The following is an 18,917-nucleotide window of genomic DNA, read 5'->3' as shown; positions in this document are numbered from 1 at the left end:
CAATTTTTAAAAAAAGCAGTGATTAAATTTTTTTATCTCAGCTCATTAAAATCAGATATATAAAATTATTAAAATTTTTTGTATGTAAGTTTATATCATGATATAAGAACGTTTACAAAATGATCTAAGAGCGTTTTTCTTCTGACTTTACCTATTTTTTTTTATTGGGAGGATAAGGATTTTTGCTGGCTTTTTTATTTCATATTTAAAAAGTTCCTTCATTACTTTTCTTCTCTGTGAAACATTTTTTTAAGTTTAAAAACACAGAACTAGTTCGGTTGAGAGAGCAAGTAATTATAAAACTTTTGTAATTGAAATTTGAATAAGTCAGATACTTCTAAAATTGTGTTTGTACTATATAATTCAAATTTAAACTAACAAATTTTTGTTACTGTTTTTTAAAGAAAGTTTAATTTAAATTTTAAATAAGCATACATCTATTATTTTTACAGTTTTATTTTATTTATTTTAGAGAAGTTAAAAATGCAACTATAAAAATTTTGAGTATTAAAAAAAGTTTATTTTTTAAAGTTTGTATATTTGCACAAGCTTTATTTCGTCAGAGTAAACAAACTTATACGAGTGTGGAGGCAGGCATGGGTGATTTCACAAGCTTGTCGTTCCTGCCTAGGCCTATATATATATACAGCCCTCAAAAATCTCTAACAGATTAAGGTTGGCAAAATATTGCCAACCTCATTTTTTCTAATTCTTATGGCTGTATATATATATATATATATATATATATATATATATATATATATATATATATATATATATATATATATATATATATATATACATGTATATATGCACTACTAAACATATAATTAAAGTTATAAATAGTTATTTAAATTAAAAAACTAAAATTAATATATAATTAAAATATATAAGTATATGTAAATATATAATTAAAACAATTGAAATGTTAATATATTATTAAAATGTTATATGTATATAAACATATATATATGTGTGTGTGTGTGTGTGTGTGTGTGTGTGTGTGTGTGTGTGTGTGTGTGTATGTGTGTGTGTGCACTACTAGTTTATATTCTCATTAAAATGTTAAATATAATCAATAATTAAGCGATTATTTTTTACAGGAAACAGCAAATAAAATTATGCACTGTATAAAAAATAGAGTTGTTGTACTGTCTGTAAGTCTACATTTGCATTATTATTTAATTTTTTTTCTCCTATTTGAGTCAAAACATTAATATATCAGCATAGTACAATCTAACCTACTGTTTAGAAAAGCAATGAACAAGAGTGGCCATCATTAGAAGAGATTTTAAAACTACAACCAGGTAGGTTTAACTGAATCTAAATATGCTTTGTTCTAAAATGGGTTTATTTTAAAAATTCCAAGTGTGTATTTAAAGTCTATTAAGTACTATAGTCAAATTTTGAGGAAGGAGGAGTTTAAATAGTCATCAGGGTTGGGGTCAATTACTTATTTGCATTTGTATTTACTAATAATAGGTTATTTCATATTTGATTTGTATTGTATTTGATTTAAAAGTTTTTTAAATGTTTGTGTTTGGTTGAGATAAATTAGCTGTTTTGTAAACTTCTTTTGGGTCAAAATCAAGAAATGCATTGTTTTTTTGTTGTTGTAACATAATATTTTTCATTTTTAATACTGAAATTAAATTTCAAATTGTTTAAAATTGTTTAAAAAGTTATATTTGTTAAAAGACTTGTTTTAATTCTTGTAAAATATACGATTTTATTAATATGGTCTTACATGTTTTTTAATTATTGTTTATCATTTTCATTGTTAATTGTTTGTCATTTTCATAATTGTTTGTCATTTTCATTATTAATTGTTTGTCATTTTCATTATTAATTGTTTGTCAATTAGTTTCAGTAATTGTTCTTCAATTACTTTATATGACATAAAAATTAAAAATTAAATAAAAAAATTCTTTAAACAAACATTTGTAAGATACAGCAACAATTTCAGTATTAGAGACAAATAATAGAGACAAGAGACTTTTTGTTGTTGTTGTTGTTTTAAGTAACAGAAAATCCCTTTAAAGAAACAATCGTTTGTTTAAAGTAGTTGTCAATAAAATTTGATAAAGTTTTTTTATTTTAAGATTAAAAGCTAATATTCATTAATTTTTTTTCAACAAAATTTTTCATCTTTTCAAGTGTATTTGTTTTTGTTTTTAAGTGTAACTTTAATGAATCTTATATAAAGTTTATTATAATGATTATTATATATACTTATGCTTCAATTCACCTATTTGTTGAGAAATCAGGTATAAACTTTATTTCAATTGATTTGATGATGCTAGAAACCATTATTCAAATAATACTTTAAGGTATTCCTTTCTTTGAGGTACAAGTACCTGTTGATTATCCTTTTGTATCTGGCTAGATTATTACCTTTACAATATTTATTTGAATGATTAAAGTTTATTAATAACTAATTATGTGAACAGAGCAAATAAATTTCCAGTTGTTTCCAGCTTTGGATCCAACTTTTCACCAATTTATAATGTTAAAAAAACACTGTTAAAAAAACTATTAAAAGCAAAATGCAAAAAATTTAAACTTTCTGGATATCATGAACGATTGTGTTTACTTAATTTTCCAGGCATAGAGTGAATAGAAACATCAATCATGCATAGAGTGATTAGAAAAGCTTACATATGCTGTATAAAGTTTAATATGTAGTTTAAATATTTGAATATTTTTACATTATTTTACATTATTTTTCATTATGTGATATACATAGTTAGTACCTGATTATATGTATATATTATATATATTTTAGTATTTATGTTTTTTATTATTATAAAAAACAGAAAATATCAATAGAATTAGCACTACCCCACGCCTTTCAATCTCAGTTGCAAAATGTATAGAAAAAAAAAACTTTTTCCTGAGCTCAAAGCAAACTTTGAGTTTTAAACACAGGAAATGTTTGTCATTATTTTCTGGGTTAAATAAAGGGAGTATGTATTAAAGAAAAAAGAGGAAGTATCATATAAAATGTAGGAAATATCTGCTAAAAAGGAGAAACTATCAGATAACATCAATATTAGTAGGAAACTTAATGGTAGGTAAGGTGCTGTGTGGATTTTCTAGTAGGTAAAACTTTAGGGGTTGTAACTTATAAGGTTTATGTTTTTTTATTTGATTTTTATTGGTATCCAATTTCCAACTCTATCATTTAATGTTTTTCACGAAAGCTATTTGATCTTTGATAACATATATCAATTTATTTATTTTTTCAATTTTAAGGCTTTGTATCTGTTTTAATTAGTAAAATAATTTTTAAGGGTTTATATCTGTTTTAATTAGTGAAATAAACAGCCAGATTTATGACATTTAATATGGCATCTAAAAATAACCGAGATTATTTTTATAAATTTGCCAAAAATATGCAAAAGTTTAAATGTTTCTAAAAAAATTTCAAGTTAAAATTAAATAATTTTATCATTTAAAAAGAAAAATAAAAACCTGTTATAAAGAAAAAATTTTATAATGAAAAATAGCATAAAGTTTTTGTTGTTGTTTGTTTTAGTGCTAAACAACTTCTATAAATGGAAAAAAGTTTTCCCTGTATTAATAATTACTGAAAATACCCTTGAAACAAACAGGTAGTTTTTTTTTCATTTTTAATCAAGCTTTTTTTATTTTTTTTTTTTCTGTACTGTTTTAGTTTTTTTTTACCCATCTTCCATGATTTTATTTTATTAAATGATTTTTTACCCATTTTCCATCCTTTCATTTCATTGAATATTTAAGTTCATCTTCCGTGATTTTATTTCATTAAATGTTTTAGTACCCATCTTACCTGCTTTCATTAAATGAAACATCTTATATTTTCAGAATACTTTTTTAATATTCAGAATACAGTTATATTTTTTATCCAATTATTAGTTTCAAATAATATTTGTGTCAATTAGTTTTTGTTTATGTTATTATATATTTTTATAAATTAGTTATATTTTTTGCCAATTAGTTTAATTATCTTATGCTAACTCAGTTTACATTATATTAATTTGTTTTGTTAGCTGATTTATATGACTTTGTTTAGTGTAGCCAGTATTGAATTTGAACCAATGAAAGAGCTGCAACCTCCATTAGAAAAAAACAGTTTGTATCAAAGATTTGCTTTTGACCTTCAAAGAATTGGTTTAAAATATCCAAGATGTTTATTAAATCCTTTTCTATCAATATCATTAAGAGGTATTTATACTTGACTAAAAAATTTTTAAAAAGTTTTTTTTTTGTCAATATTATTATAAAGTAATAATAATATCTTATAAGTTTAATATCTTATATTAATAATTATATTTATATCTTATATTAAAATATCTTACAAGATTAATATCTTATTATAAGGTCTTAATAATACACTTATAAAGGATACCACTTAATAATATACCTATCAATACTATTAAGATAAACATCTTCATAATATTATATTATTTAATATAATAACCTATATTAAAATATGTAGGTATTTATACTTAATTATAATACAACAATATAAAAGAACTAGAAATTTATTATTTATTATTTAATTTTTTTTTAATTGATGCCTGAATAAAAATAAAAGTTAAAAAATAAAAAGTAGCAAAATAATAATGGCTGATCAACAACTACCTAAAATGACTAAACATGCTTTTTTACCTTCCAAGATGAACTCTTGCCGGTTATGGATGACCAGTTTAAAAAAAAAAGATTTTTTAAACAAGGTTTGACAAATAATTGGAATGTAATTTGTAAAATGCATATACTAAAATTTCATAAAATCATTTGATGTTTGAAAATGCGTTTAAAATAGTTTTATTGTTTATGATATTCTACTTTAATTCGCTTTGTTGATAAATATTAAATATGACGTAAACTTTTTTTTTTGCTTTACTGTTTTAAATTACTTTCATTTTACTGGTGGTAAAGAATCATTTTTTCATAAATGATTGAAATTCTTATTTTAGTACTATCTTAATAAAAATGTTTAATATATTAGTTTAATAATAATATATAATATTTGTTGTATTTAGAATTTTTTTTTTTGAACTGTAGTTCAAGCTTTCCCAGGGAGCATGTAAGGTCGCACGCCTTGTTCATCCAAGCTTAAAGTAATTTTTTAGATGGCTTGACCACGTTTTTTTATAGTAGGGGTTTTAAGAATTCGCAAAGTAGAGCTACAAGAAACTAGAAAATAAAACAGCAATACTCAATGAAAAAAACTGAAGGCTAATAAAAAATCAATAAAATAAGCTAAAAAAATAGAATATTAAAAAAAGAAAGTTGTCAACAAAACCTTAATATACCTTAATATATTACTCTTTTTGTTTTCTTATTTTTAAGACTTTATTTTCCACTACTTAAATTGATACAAGTCGAGAAAAAAAGCAGATAAGAATATAACAAAAACAAAAATATTTTTTGATGTACAATTTTTTCTCGACATTTTTCAGTCTATATCAATGAAATACTTTATAATTTGCGCTAGAAACACGGACAATTTTCAAATTTGTTTTTCAAATGTCTTTGCTAAACTAATTGCTATTTGTAAAAAAAAATAATTTTTTTTTAAATAAAACAATGCTCCAAAATCATGTGGGCTAGTGCATTTTAAACCTTTTTTTTTTAAATTTTAAAAACATTTTTTTAAACATAGCAATCATTATGTTCATTACCTCTAGTAACTTGTATTAACATTGGATATTGGGCAATATAAAAGAAACATTTTCAGACATGCATCAAATGTGGTAAATACTAAATGTATTTACCACATATTTTCTTTAAAATATTTTTTATATTTTAAAGAAAATATGTTATCCTTTTATTTAACTTATTCCGTTATTACAAACTTTATTAATCAAATAATATTTTTTACAAATAAATAACAATTTATTTTCTTATTTTCCTATAATATAAGTATTGAGAAAAAACGTCAAGTATAGCAAAAATATATTTTTAAAAGCAAAAAGACGTAAAAACGAATAAACGCAAGAAAAAAAATTAACAAAATTCTTTAAAGTTCTAGCATATATAGCAAATTAGTATCTTTATTATATGGGCTAATTAAAATCTTTAGTAAATTGCCTATCAGAGTTGTCAATTGTTGTTAAATCGTTATAAAAGATAATGTTTTTAAAAGTTGCATAAAAATTTTGTTAAAAAAAATAAAATTATATTGACTTTTTTTTTAATCACCAAATTTTCTAGTTCTAGTTCTTTACAATTTTGTTTTCTATTTTTTTTTAATTTTTTTTTTCTCGGTAGATAAGTTTCTTTTTTTGCTGCAAATTTTTGAAACGCTTTATAAGTTAAAAGATACGAACTGCTGTGATCAGTTTGTTTAAAAAAATTAATTTAAACTTGGACGAACAAGGCATACGACTTCCCAGGAAGGCTTGGTAGTTTGTTTTTTACTTTATTTTCTTTTTCTTTAAATCTTTTTTTCTTGTACGTTTTTGCTGCAAATTGCAATAAATGAAAGAAAGATTTATAGATAAATTTAAAATAACTATAAATTTAAAATTCCTATTTTTCTTTAAAAATATATATATATTTAGAAAAATCTTGTTTTATCTAACATTAGTAATTTTAAATATTTAAATTATTTAAATAGCTGCGCACTCAATTAACATTATTGTTAAATAATTAAAATTACCATTTTTTTAAATGATTTTAATGAGAAGAGATATAAAATGTGCAATTATTTTTCTTAAATATTGTTAACTCTAAAGATTGAAGCTCTTATTTTTTACTATTTCTTAGGAAATCTTCCCTCCAACTACTTTTTTTTTTTCATTCAATCTTTTTATTTATTTTTCTTGTAGCTTTCCCCGCTGTTTGCAAAATCATTGAATGAATAAGTTTATTTTTAATAATGAATAAATACATTTTTTTTTTTCTATTACTTTAAGGAATCAGGCGAAACATGTATTTGAAAATACATTTTTAGTAAAAACTTTGTTTTATGTATCATAAGTAATTGTTAAATATACATTTCATGAAACAATTTCATTTAGTACTAAATATTCAATTTGGATTTTTTTATATTTCACAAAAATTGTTTTGATGTTTAACAAAAAATATAAAATTAAGTTACTTGGATGGTATTAAATTTCCTTTTTTAATAGAACGGAAGTCTGTGCGTATGAGAGTATTTTAGACTATTAACATTAGCTGGTAATTTAAGTTAGTTATTTGCGTTTTCATTTATAAAATGCATTGAATTTGTTTAAAATTATTTCTTTAAAAGGAATACAAATTCGTTAATTTATAATTTTGTATATATAAAATTCATTAAGAACTATTACTAAGATAAAAATTTAAACGAAAAAAAACTTTTGAACTGAAGGAAAAACTTTTAAAAAGTTTTGAAAGCCCACTTTGTGCCAGTTTTTGCAACTGCTTCGCACTTATTTTAGTTTGTACTTATGAAATTTGTACATATTCAGCCTCCAAATATTGTCGCCATCTCCATGAATTTGTTTCTAATAGTGTATGGAAAGTGTTGTTTAGTGAATTCTGCAGATTGGGAAGTAAAATGTTTGCTAATTTCAAAAAGTCATGTTTGGGTCAATATGTACTAACCAATCAAGTTGCTGTAAATTCCTTGAGTATCTGTAAATTCATGATTATTTGTCGGGAAACTAGGTTTGAATCCACAGACTATTCTTTTATGTGCTGTCGTTTAGCACTACTTCACTCTATCGCCTTTCTTTTTGTCCTATATTGTTCTCCTTCATCTCAAGACTGCACTTTTTTTGATGTTATTTCTGATCAAATTGACCAAGTTCTCTCTCTTTATCCATTAGCCAATATTGTTGTTGATGGTGACTTTAATGCTCATCACACTGAATGGCTTGGCTCTAGTGTCAGTGACTCTGCAGGCATTTAAGCCCACAACTTTTGCCTTTCTCAATCCCTAACTCAAATAGTCAAGTTTCCAACTCGCTTTCCAGACAACCTGAATCATTTATCTTCTCTACTCAACTTATGTCTTGTTTCTGATCCTAGTGCTCAATCTCTCCACATTCACCCTTAGGTGTTTCTGATCACGGTTTGATCTTTCTAAAACTATTATCTCATTCTTCTTCATTATCTGAATCCCCCTATCATCGTAGCTCTTACAACTACCTTAAAGCTGACTGGAACTCTTTCCGTGATTTTCTTCGTGGTGACCCTTGGGTAGAAATCTTTCTTCTTCCTGGTGACAAAAGTGATTCTTACATAACTTTGTGGATTCAGACTGGCATGGAATCTTTTATTTCCTATTGACGATTCCAGGTCAAGCCTCACTCTTCTCCATGGTTTTCCTCACATTGTGCAATTTCCAATTGAAACCGTTACATCCATATCTATCAGCAAAACAATTCTCCAGAAAACAGACGTCTGTTCACTATTACTAGAAAACATTGTAAAAAGTTTTTGTCTAACTCCAAAGCTTGCTATTCTCAGGTCATAAAATCTTTTAATTCATCACTAAAATTAGGCTCTCGCGGCTTCTGGAGAATCTTTAACAGTATCAATAATAAGGGCAAATCTTTAATTCCACCTCTCTTGTATGGTTCAGATTTTGTCACTTCACCTAAAGACAAAGCTGAATTGTTTACTAAGAACTTTTCATCAATATCATCTCTTGATTCCACTAGTTGCGTTCTACCTGATTTAGCCATCAAACAGGTTGATCCATTGCTTGACATTCACATCGTTCCAGGTTCTGTATCTAAAGTGATTTCCTGCTTAGACTCTTCTACAGCTTGTGGTCCAGACAACATACCTGTTATAGTCTTGCAGAAGTGTTCTCCAGAGCTGTCTTCTATACTTTCAAAACTATTTAACAAATGCTTATGAGTCTTGTTATCCAGCCTGCTGGAAAGCGGCATCTGTTATCCCTGTTTTTAAAAATTCTGGAGAGCGATCTGATTTGTCTAATTATCGTCCTATTAGTCTTCTTCCTATCATAAGCTAGGTTTTTGAATCTTTAATTAGCAAACACCTAATTTCTCATCTTGAATCTAATAACTTACTTTCTGACCATCAATATATGGATTTCGATCATCTCATTCTACAACTGATTTGCTAACAGTAATAACTGATAGGTTTTATTGTGCATTAGATAAAGGTGGAGAGGTTAAGGCCATTGCTCTTGGCATTTCAAAAACTTTTAATAAAGTTTGGCATGCTGGTCTTCTCCATAAGCTTTCTTCATATGGTGTATCTGGCAACATCTTTAAGATTATTGAATCCTTTCTTTCCAATAGTAGTATAAAAGTTGCCCTCGATGGACAGCACTCTTCTTCATATTTTGTAACTTCAGGGGCTCCTCAAGGTTAAATCCTTGGCCCTATCCTCTTTTTAATTTATATTAACGATCTTCCAGATATTCTCACATCTAAGGTGGCATTGTTCGATGATGATACTACCATTTATTCTTGTTGTGATAAGTAACCAACACTCTCTGATTGCTTGGAGGGGGCATTTGAGCTTGAAAAGGATCTCACTTCTACTACAGCATGGAGCTCACAGTGGCTGGTGAACTTTAATTCAGATAAACCCAATTTTTTTCAGCCAATTGTTATCACAATAATTTAGATCTCTCTTTATTTATTAACGGTAATGTACTCGAAGAGTCATCTACCCTTCACCTTCTAGTATTAATTCTTACTTCTGATCTTTCTTGGAAACCATATATCAAATCCATTGCAAAATTAGCATATGCTAAGGTTGCATCTCTTCATCGAACTCGACACTTTCTTACTCCAGATTCTTTTCTCTATCTCTATAAATACCAAATCCAGCCTTGTATGGATTACTGTTGCCATATCTGGGGTGGATCTTCTAATGATGCCCTTTCTCTTTTAGACAAAATGCAAAAACGCATTGTAAGCATAGTTGGACCTGCTCTTGCAGCCAACCTCCAACCATTATCACATCGTTGTAATGTTGCTTTTCTTTCTCTTTTTTGCAAATACTGTAATGGGCACTGCTCTAAAGAGCTAGCATCTCTTGTGCCATCTACTAAAATTCATTCTCGTGTTACTCGTCATTTAATTAAGTCTCATCCTATTTTTGTGACTGTTCTTAAGTGCTCCAAAAACTCTTATTCCTCTAGTTTTTTTCCTCGAACATTGGTTTTTTGGAATTCGTTTCCTACATCTTGCTTTCCTGATTCATATAATTTGCAATCTTTTAAAGCGTCTGTCAATTGTTATCTTGCTCTATAATCTTTATCTTTTCTCTTCCAGTAACTTCCAACTCTAATAGTAGTTGCTTACAGCCTTGTTGAAAGCGAAGATGATTTAAAAAAATCTAAAAATGCTGTTGATTTTGTGTTTAAAATAACTGTTTCCTTGGGATGGGTATTGAATATGTGCAGAAAATAATCTGATTATTTTTAGTGAAGCACCACCCTACACAGTAGTTTGGAATTTTTTTTTCTGTCTGAAAATCGAAATCTGAAACTTTAACTCTGTATATTTTTTTACTTTTAATTTTTGATATAAAGGTCCTTCACTTTACTTACTTCTATATGAGTTTAATTAATCTATCCATTTGTTAATGAATTCAAATTTAATTATTTGCTACAACTTATATAAAAGTATAAAACTATTTGAAAAATGTAATAACGAATTCTTTATAAATATATTTTTTATCACAAAATTTCCATGATAATTGTACAGTCTTAACGATTTTCGAAAAGTATTGGGTTAATCCTTAATTGAATTTATTTATATGCATATATAATGGATTGGTTTTAGGGTTGGAAAAAAACCCGGCGCAGTGAGGTTTTTTGGGTAGTTTTTTTTTGGTTTTTATTTTAGTTTTATATCTGTTAAAATTTTGTTTAGTAATATTGAAAACTAGTATAATTTTCTACTTTAAGTTTTTTTAAAATATATTTTGTATAATGTTATTAAAAATTTATAACAAGAACTTATCAAATTATTTTCAGAAAGGTTTTTAAAAATAATTTAAAACTGTAATAAAAAACAAAAAATTAATGTTAAACTTATATGTATTGATTTATTTTAGAATTAAAAATAATACTTTTTATAACTAAAAATGCCAATAGGAAGTGAGAGAAAGAAATCTGGAGAATGGGATGAAGTAACTGCATTTGAAAACAGTACAAAGGTTTCTTTTGACTATTATCATGCTTTACTTAGCAACAAGATAGAGCTAGTAAAGCCTCATATAAAATATTGTCAAACGAAATAGCTGGACCATCATCTCAAGTTGGAACAAGTTCTTTGGCATCTGTTAGTTCTATAAGTTTGCCAACACCTTGTAAGAAGCAATGGTTGATGTCATCATACACAATACGTAACATAAGGCAAACATTTTAATAAAAATAGCAAAATTTTACTTCACGGTGCAAACCATTTAAAACTTCTGAAAATCAAGAATATTTAGACATGATCAATTTATTGAGACCAGTGTGACCAGGATACAATCCATCCACCGTAAAATGCTTGTAAGAGAGTTAGTTTTGATAGAAAGAATATTTTCCTGGTTTTATCTGGTCAAAAGTTAAAAATAAGATTAAAATGCTTGTACAAATATATAGACAGTATCAAAAATAGATAGTTGGTTTTGTAAAAAGTAAATCAAAAATATAGTTAGTCTTATCCAAGTGTTTTTATTTTAAAAAATTAAACGAATCTTATTTGTTTAATTTTCAAAAATATCATTGCGAAAAAAGTATTTATTAAAATTAATATTGTGTTTGAATTGAAACTTTCCTTTTATAACTAGCTACTATAATATGCTAATTTTTTCAAAAATGTTGGTTATAATATTTCATAAAGTTATAATCATCATTTTTCAAAATTGCAGCAGTTAAATTTATTTTCAAAAATATTGACATTAGTGGTATTTTTCAACTTTTTTATCTGAACTGATTCCAAATGTTAAGTTGGAGGAGAGGAAAGTGGGAGGAACTATGCTTGTAAATATCTAGTTTATAAATTTAAAAGTAAGTTTTATCAATGTTTAAATGTCATAAATTTTTTTTTAGTGAATAAGTTATGATTGGTATAAATTTTCTAAATTTGATTTCTTAAACAAAAAATTTAAGTTTTTAAAAAATATATACATATGGCTCATTTATACATATGGCTCATAAAATGAGCCATATATACATATTTCATTTCTAAAAAAATTATTTTTTAGAAATGAAATGAGTCATATGTATATATAACTCTTAAAAGCCATATATACGAGTAATGTACTGATGCATATGGCTTATTTCATTTCTAATTCTAAGTCTTTATTACATATATGACTCTTTATGTACACTTTCTTAAAAGTGTACATAAAAAATGACACTTTCTTAAAAGTGTACATAAAGAATGACACTTTCTTAAAAGTGTACATAAAGAATGACACTTTCTTAAAAGTGTACATAAAGAATGACACTTTCTTAAAAGTGTACATAAAGAATGACACTTTCTTAAAAGTTTCATTTCTCTGCATGTTTTTGTGTTTTTAACACACTAAATAATTTGTTATGAAAAAGATCTTTTTGTTAAAAGTTAGATTTAAATTTCATTTTAATTTACATTTGTCATGAATGCTTACGTTTTAATTTTTATAGATGCTGACTCAGTACTTTTAACACCAATCGTTAACACTCCAGTATTAAAAACAATTAAAGACGATTACTACTACTTGTTACACTATCGAGTTAATGTTCAAATGTATTTAGAAAAAATACCTCGGTTGAGTGCAGTTTTTTTTGAATTGAAGCACACATTTGAAAATAGACTGGAGACAAAGTACTTCACTTTTCTATCTCATGAATACTTTAAATGCAATAATGTTTTTTTAGAAATGTAAGTTTAAAAATTTACTATTAAAATATATTAAATGATGTATAAAATATTTTTATAATAAAAATTAAAAAATATAAAAATAATTATTAAACTATGTGTATGTACATATATATATATATATATATATATATATATATATATATATATATATATATATATATATATATATATATATATATATATATATATATATATATATATATGTATATATATATATATATATATATGTATGTATGTATGTATATATGTATATGTATATATATGTAAATGTATATGTTTTTGTATATAGTGCACAGTTTACTAATATGTTGGTATAAAATGATATGACCCCAGAAGTTTCAATGGATTTCAATAATCACTAATATACCTTTTAAGGATCAGGGTTATAGTTTCTTTTAATTGCCCCATTGTTATTTTAGAGGCAATTAACACTCATGCAAAAAACCTAAATAAATTAGCAATAACTTAATAACATTATAATCATTCAAATTTTTTATAATTTCATTTAGGTTTTTTTTTGCATGAGTGTTATAAACTGAGTGATTTTAAACTTTGAATTGTCAAAAATTTATTAAAACATATCTTCTCATGGATGCTGTTCATTCAGTTAAACTTTTTATATAAAATCTGTGTATTTACAAGTAATTCCATTACATCAATTTCTACTGCATGTAGAAATCCACTATGCATACAGTAGAAATATGCATAGGGGACATCAAATTCTACAACAAGTAGAAGTCCACTATGCAAAACATTAAAATTTATAAAAACCAGGATCATTAAAGACATTTTGCTTCCAAAAAATGGTTTTTTATTATTTCTTCAAATGTCATATTTTGAAAAAGTTTTTGTTCAGAAAAAATAAAAATTTAATATATAAAAAAAACATGTTTGGAATAAAATTCTAATTTATAAACTATACAAGTTCAACTATAATAAAGTCTCCTTTACTTATTAAGTAAATCTTTGTTGTTTTTTTTTCAACTTACTTTTATGAAGAATTAAGAATTTAAGAAGCGAAATAAACAAATCATAATAGTAATAAAATAAGCGACATTAAATGTAATTATTTTTAAATTATTTTTTTCTCAAATAAAATTTTTTTTTTTTTTTTTTTTTTACTTTAACTTTTTACTTTTACGATTACAAAACTATCAAAACTATAACTTTTACTTGCCTATTATCTTTTTCTTCCCTATCAAAACTATAACTTTTACTTGCCTATCATCTTTTTCTTCCCTATCATCTTTTACTTGCCTAACAAAACTATAACTTTTACTTGCCTATCATCTTTTTCTTCCCTATCATCTTTTTCTTCCCTATCATCTTTTACTTGACTATCATCTTTTACTTGCCTAACAAAACTATAACTTTTACTTGCCTATCATCTTTTTCTTGCCTATCTTCTTTTTCTTCCCTATCATCTTTTACTTGACTATCATCTTTTTCTTCCCTATCATCTTTTACTTGCCTATCATCTTTTTCTTCCCTATCATCTTTTACTTGACTATCATCTTTTACTTGCTTATCATCATTTACTTGACTATCAAAACTGCAACTTTTGCAAAAAATAGTTTTAAATTGCAAAAATCTATTTAGAATTTTGGAAACATTTAAATTATTGCAAAAAAAAGTATTTGATTACATATTTTTATGTCGTTGGTTTTTCATGTATTTTTAAAGTATTTTGTTTGCAACTAAATATTTGTATGGTTTCAATATATATTTTTAATCTTAAAACATTTTCATTTGTCTTGTATTCCAACTTTAATATGCGGTAGTGGTGTAGTGGTTAAATGTTGCTTAAACCAAAGGTCATCAGTATAAAACATTTGTTAATGGCAGTTATGGTTTCACCATTTGCACATATTTATAATATACACCTACACGTACACAACATACAAAAGGTGTTGACTCAAAACTTATTTGTTGTTACTTCTTTTAACTTCTGGTATAATTGTCTTTCCATTAAAATTGAACTCTTATACTATATTGTATTTCAATATAAAGTCGATTTTTCTATCTAGTGGTGAATTTCCCTTTAAAAAATTATCCTCTCCATCTTGCTTAATTTAAATGTAATTAACAATTTAATTTGAATAGCTGATTTCAGAAATAAAATTCTCCATCATTGTTACTTTTGCAGATTAGAGCAGGAGGGAAAGAATATGCTCTTACCTATAACTTAAAAGTAAATGAAACTTATAAAAAAAAGAAAACTCTTATTTAAAAACCACTATTAAATTAATTGTTGTAAATGTTTGGGCAACTCTTCCATAATATTGTATATAAATAAGAAAAAGACATGGAAACCTGTTCAAATGACACAAGTGTGGAAACATGGATGCTAAATAAAAAGACTAGATTACAGGGCCTCAGATACTTTTTAAAACTTTGGTTAAAGAACTCTTTATAAAAATGTTTTTTTAAACCCTATTATAAAAAAAGGGTTTCTGAAAATAGGTGTTTTTTTAATTATTTTTTTGTATTCATAAAATTTTTAAGTTGATTGAATACAATTTAATTAACAAATTATGAATTCCTAAATTGCTGGTATTAAAGGTCTGAATGTTAGCAAAATATAATCAAGCAGCATCAATGATAAATTATATATACTAGAGGTCTAACTTTGATCCAAAAATGAAGCCGCTTTTGTCCTTTTTACAAATGGCAGATTCGATCATTGACCAACATAGTTTTTTAGAAAAAAATTGGGTCAAATATGAAAGAAGTACTTAGCTAATAGCTATATGTAATTTTTTGAGTATTTACTGTTTTAACATATTTAAAGTTTTAACATATTTAAATTTCAATATTGTTAACATTGAGGCATTTTTTTTTTCATTTTTGAACTGAGAGATTTTGACTTATTTATTTGATTTACTTTGAGATTGTGGGTATTTAGTTTTTTTTTTTGGATTTTTTTTTAGCACACATTAATTTATAATAAAATTCAGTACATATTTCTGAATATACCTCTTCACAGTTCTGATAATTTCGTGCAAATGCATATTTAATAGTACCTCATGGTTCCTTATGCGCTGAATTGCATGAAAAAAAGTAAATACACAGATATATTATGAAAGCATTCTTCAAAGAAACAGTTGTTTATATGAGATTTTTTTTCTTTTTTTCATAATAATGACATTGATATATATATATTACTATTTTGCATTCTGCTTTCTCGAAAGCTCTTTTTTATTCCTCAATACTATTTAGAGCAGGGCTGGCCTGAAATTTAGACGCAAAAGCCACATATAAATAATGATGTGTGCCGAAGAGCCGCAATAAATATGTTGCTATGCCAACTTCATCTTTAAAAAAAAAAAATTGGCAAATGTAAATTAAGATTTTTTATACATCAATAATTTGATTTTTTAAATGGAAATTATACTTTTATAAATAAACTTAGTATGCACACAATTTATATTTAGTATTTAGTTTTTTTTACAATAAAGAAAGTAAAAACTATTCTTTAAATGTAAACTTGGCTACATAAATTCTAATTCTTTTTATTCACACTAGAAAACCATTTGTAGAAAAAATTGAGAACCCATCTCTAAATCATAATTTTTTTTTGAATTAACACAATTACAACAACCATAAATTTTCTTATAAAAGTAATTGTAAGCAAGATATAGAAATCTAAAGATAAAAAGGTTTCTTTGAGAAAAAAAATTATTTTGATGTATTTGAATTAAACTTGCTTTTATTCTAATTGAACTTGCTTATAATCACTTAATAGCATAAAATGCAAAATATCAAATAAATAAACGATTACACAATAAAAATAGAATTGAAAAATATCTTTTCATCATTCAGTAAAAAATTAGTCAACAATTCTTTTTAAAACATCAATTATTTTTTGTAAAAGATCATTAGAAAATTCTTCTTGTATAATAACTTGCATAATTTATCATAAATTTATTGGGCACTAAGATTTTCAACACTACTGGTAAGTTTTTTAAAACTGGTTTCAAGCTTGTCATTGATATTCTAAGCAACTGTAACAAATGTTCACTAGTTAGATTGGCACAATACTTTGATTTAACAAATTGCATAGTCGAAAATAAAGATTCACATGTATATGTTGAACCAAAAATTGAAATAAGTTCTATACTAATCCTTTTTAGTTGAGGATAATTAACTTCAGGAACCATTTTCCAAAAATCTAATACAGCTAGTGTTTTATGCGTCATTTGAAGATTCTGATCTTCTTGGAGATCTAGTGATTCTATTTCAAATTGAGATGTTTCTTCAAGTATATTATCTGGTATTGAACAACCATCACTAATAATATCAATTAAAAAAAGGTTTACTAAAAATGCTATTGATGATTTAAGAGCATACAAATCTTTAAACCTGATTTGAAAGTCTTCGAATAAATTCTGTAGTTTTTCCCGGTACGATTCAATCTTATGATCATCATACTGAATTGTAGGATTAGGATTCAATTTTAGGATTATGAATCATCTTCATTTGAGAAAAATGATTAAAAGTTTTTAAAGATCTTTCTGAAAAAGAGCAATTTTTTTTTGAAAACTAAATATCGTCTGAGCAAGAACAGATTTTCTTTTCCCTGAAGCGACAATTCAGATTGTGTAAATGCTGCATTACATCAGTTAAAAATAAAAGATCTTGCAAAAAATTCACATCGTCAAAGTTTTCAAATGTCTTCTGCTTTTCAAACAAAAAACATTTAACTGGTTCTCAGAGTTCTACAAACCTATAAAGAATGTCACTTGAAAGCCACCTTACAGCACAGTAAAATGACAAGTCACTTGGTTTGTCGGCAAGAACCAAATTAACTAATAAAATTTTTAAACTGTCTGTGATTTTTTGAATTAGATCGAATATAATTTACAACCTCCAGCACTAATTTAAAATTAAATTGGAAAATTAAAATGTTTTGCTGCTAAATGTTCTTGATGAATCACACAATGAACTGGGATAAACTCCAGATACGTAGAATCACTATTTAGTAAACCCATAAGCCCAATGTGTTTTCCAACCATTGCTGTTACACCATCTGTAGCAACACTAACAAGCTTGTTCTTAGGAACATTAGCTTTCACCAGAACAGTGTCAAGGGCTTCCTTTAAATCAATTCCACGAGTTGTGTCTTTTAGCTCTACTAAATCTAGCAACTCTTCTTTCACAAGTGCATCTGATGTTACATATCTAACAAATACTGCCATTTGAGGTTTATCTTCAATATCTGTTGATTCATCCAATGCTAAACTGAATGCTTCACAATTTTTTAAGTCATTTACATTCACAAGCATTCACAAATGCTGTTCACAAATGAACAGCATTCACAAATGCTGTTCAACTTTTTACACTAATCTCAGATATTCTTCTTTCAGTTGAATGTCGAGAAACAGAAATATTTGAAATTAACCTTTGAATATTGCTATTATTAGGATCTAAAACTGAAATCACATCAAAAAGATTTTGTTTTACAAACTCTCCATCAGTGTAAGGATGTTTACTTTTTGCAATGTTTCAAATTATAATAAAACTTGCTTCTGTTGTAATATTTGATTCTTTGCTGGAAGATGAAATATTCATTTGTTGATTTTTAAATACTCTTTTAAGCAACTCGATTTTATTTTTTCTATGACATGAATTTATTGGGTATCCTCCAGAAAACACATGTTTTGTTTCTTAGTGACGTTTAACATTACATATCTTATGAGCTAGTTCAGTATTGCAATTTAAACACATAGTTTTATTTTCTTTTTCAATAAATGCGTATTTTTCTGTCCAATCACTATGAAATGATCTGTTCTCATCTTCAATTTTTCTTTTCTTACTTTTATTGTGAAGTGCTTTGTTGTCACCTTTTGCTATATTCATTTTTCAAACAATATGTCTTCCGGCTATGTATAATTTAAGTTTGTATTATCAGTAAACCAATAAAACTTTTAAAAAAGCCGCATGTGGTTCGCAAGCTGCAATGATGTTTAAGAGCCGCTATTTGGCCATATCTGATTTAGAGCTTTTACACTCAATGTACAAATTTGTTTTTTTTCCTTGATTACAAATATACAGTACATATAAACAGATTTTAGACTTAAAATGGTTAAAATA

General features: G+C 25.7%; 1 protein-coding gene across 3 annotated transcripts in view; it reads left to right on the top strand.

The window, feature by feature from the left end:
- The window catches only part of LOC101239435 (axin interactor, dorsalization-associated protein), a 34,543-nt gene that overhangs the window by 11,062 nt on the left and 4,564 nt on the right, over positions 1–18,917 (top strand). For 2 of the 3 annotated variants that reach the window (XM_065804502.1, XM_065804503.1), the window contains exons 3-7: positions 1,104–1,157; positions 1,253–1,307; positions 3,539–3,614; positions 4,055–4,206; positions 12,587–12,824. In XM_065804502.1, coding sequence (XP_065660574.1) covers positions 1,104–1,157; positions 1,253–1,307; positions 3,539–3,614; positions 4,055–4,206; positions 12,587–12,824 — 575 coding nt within the window. The remainder of the gene's footprint in view (positions 1–1,103; positions 1,158–1,252; positions 1,308–3,538; positions 3,615–4,054; positions 4,207–12,586; positions 12,825–18,917) is intronic. The other variant, XM_065804504.1, reaches the window with a different exon arrangement.

The sequence above is a fragment of the Hydra vulgaris genome, chromosome 09 (genome assembly GCF_038396675.1).
Source record: "Hydra vulgaris chromosome 09, alternate assembly HydraT2T_AEP".
NCBI classification, from domain to species: domain Eukaryota; kingdom Metazoa; phylum Cnidaria; class Hydrozoa; order Anthoathecata; family Hydridae; genus Hydra; species Hydra vulgaris.
This window is presented reverse-complemented; position numbering and strand designations above follow the sequence as displayed.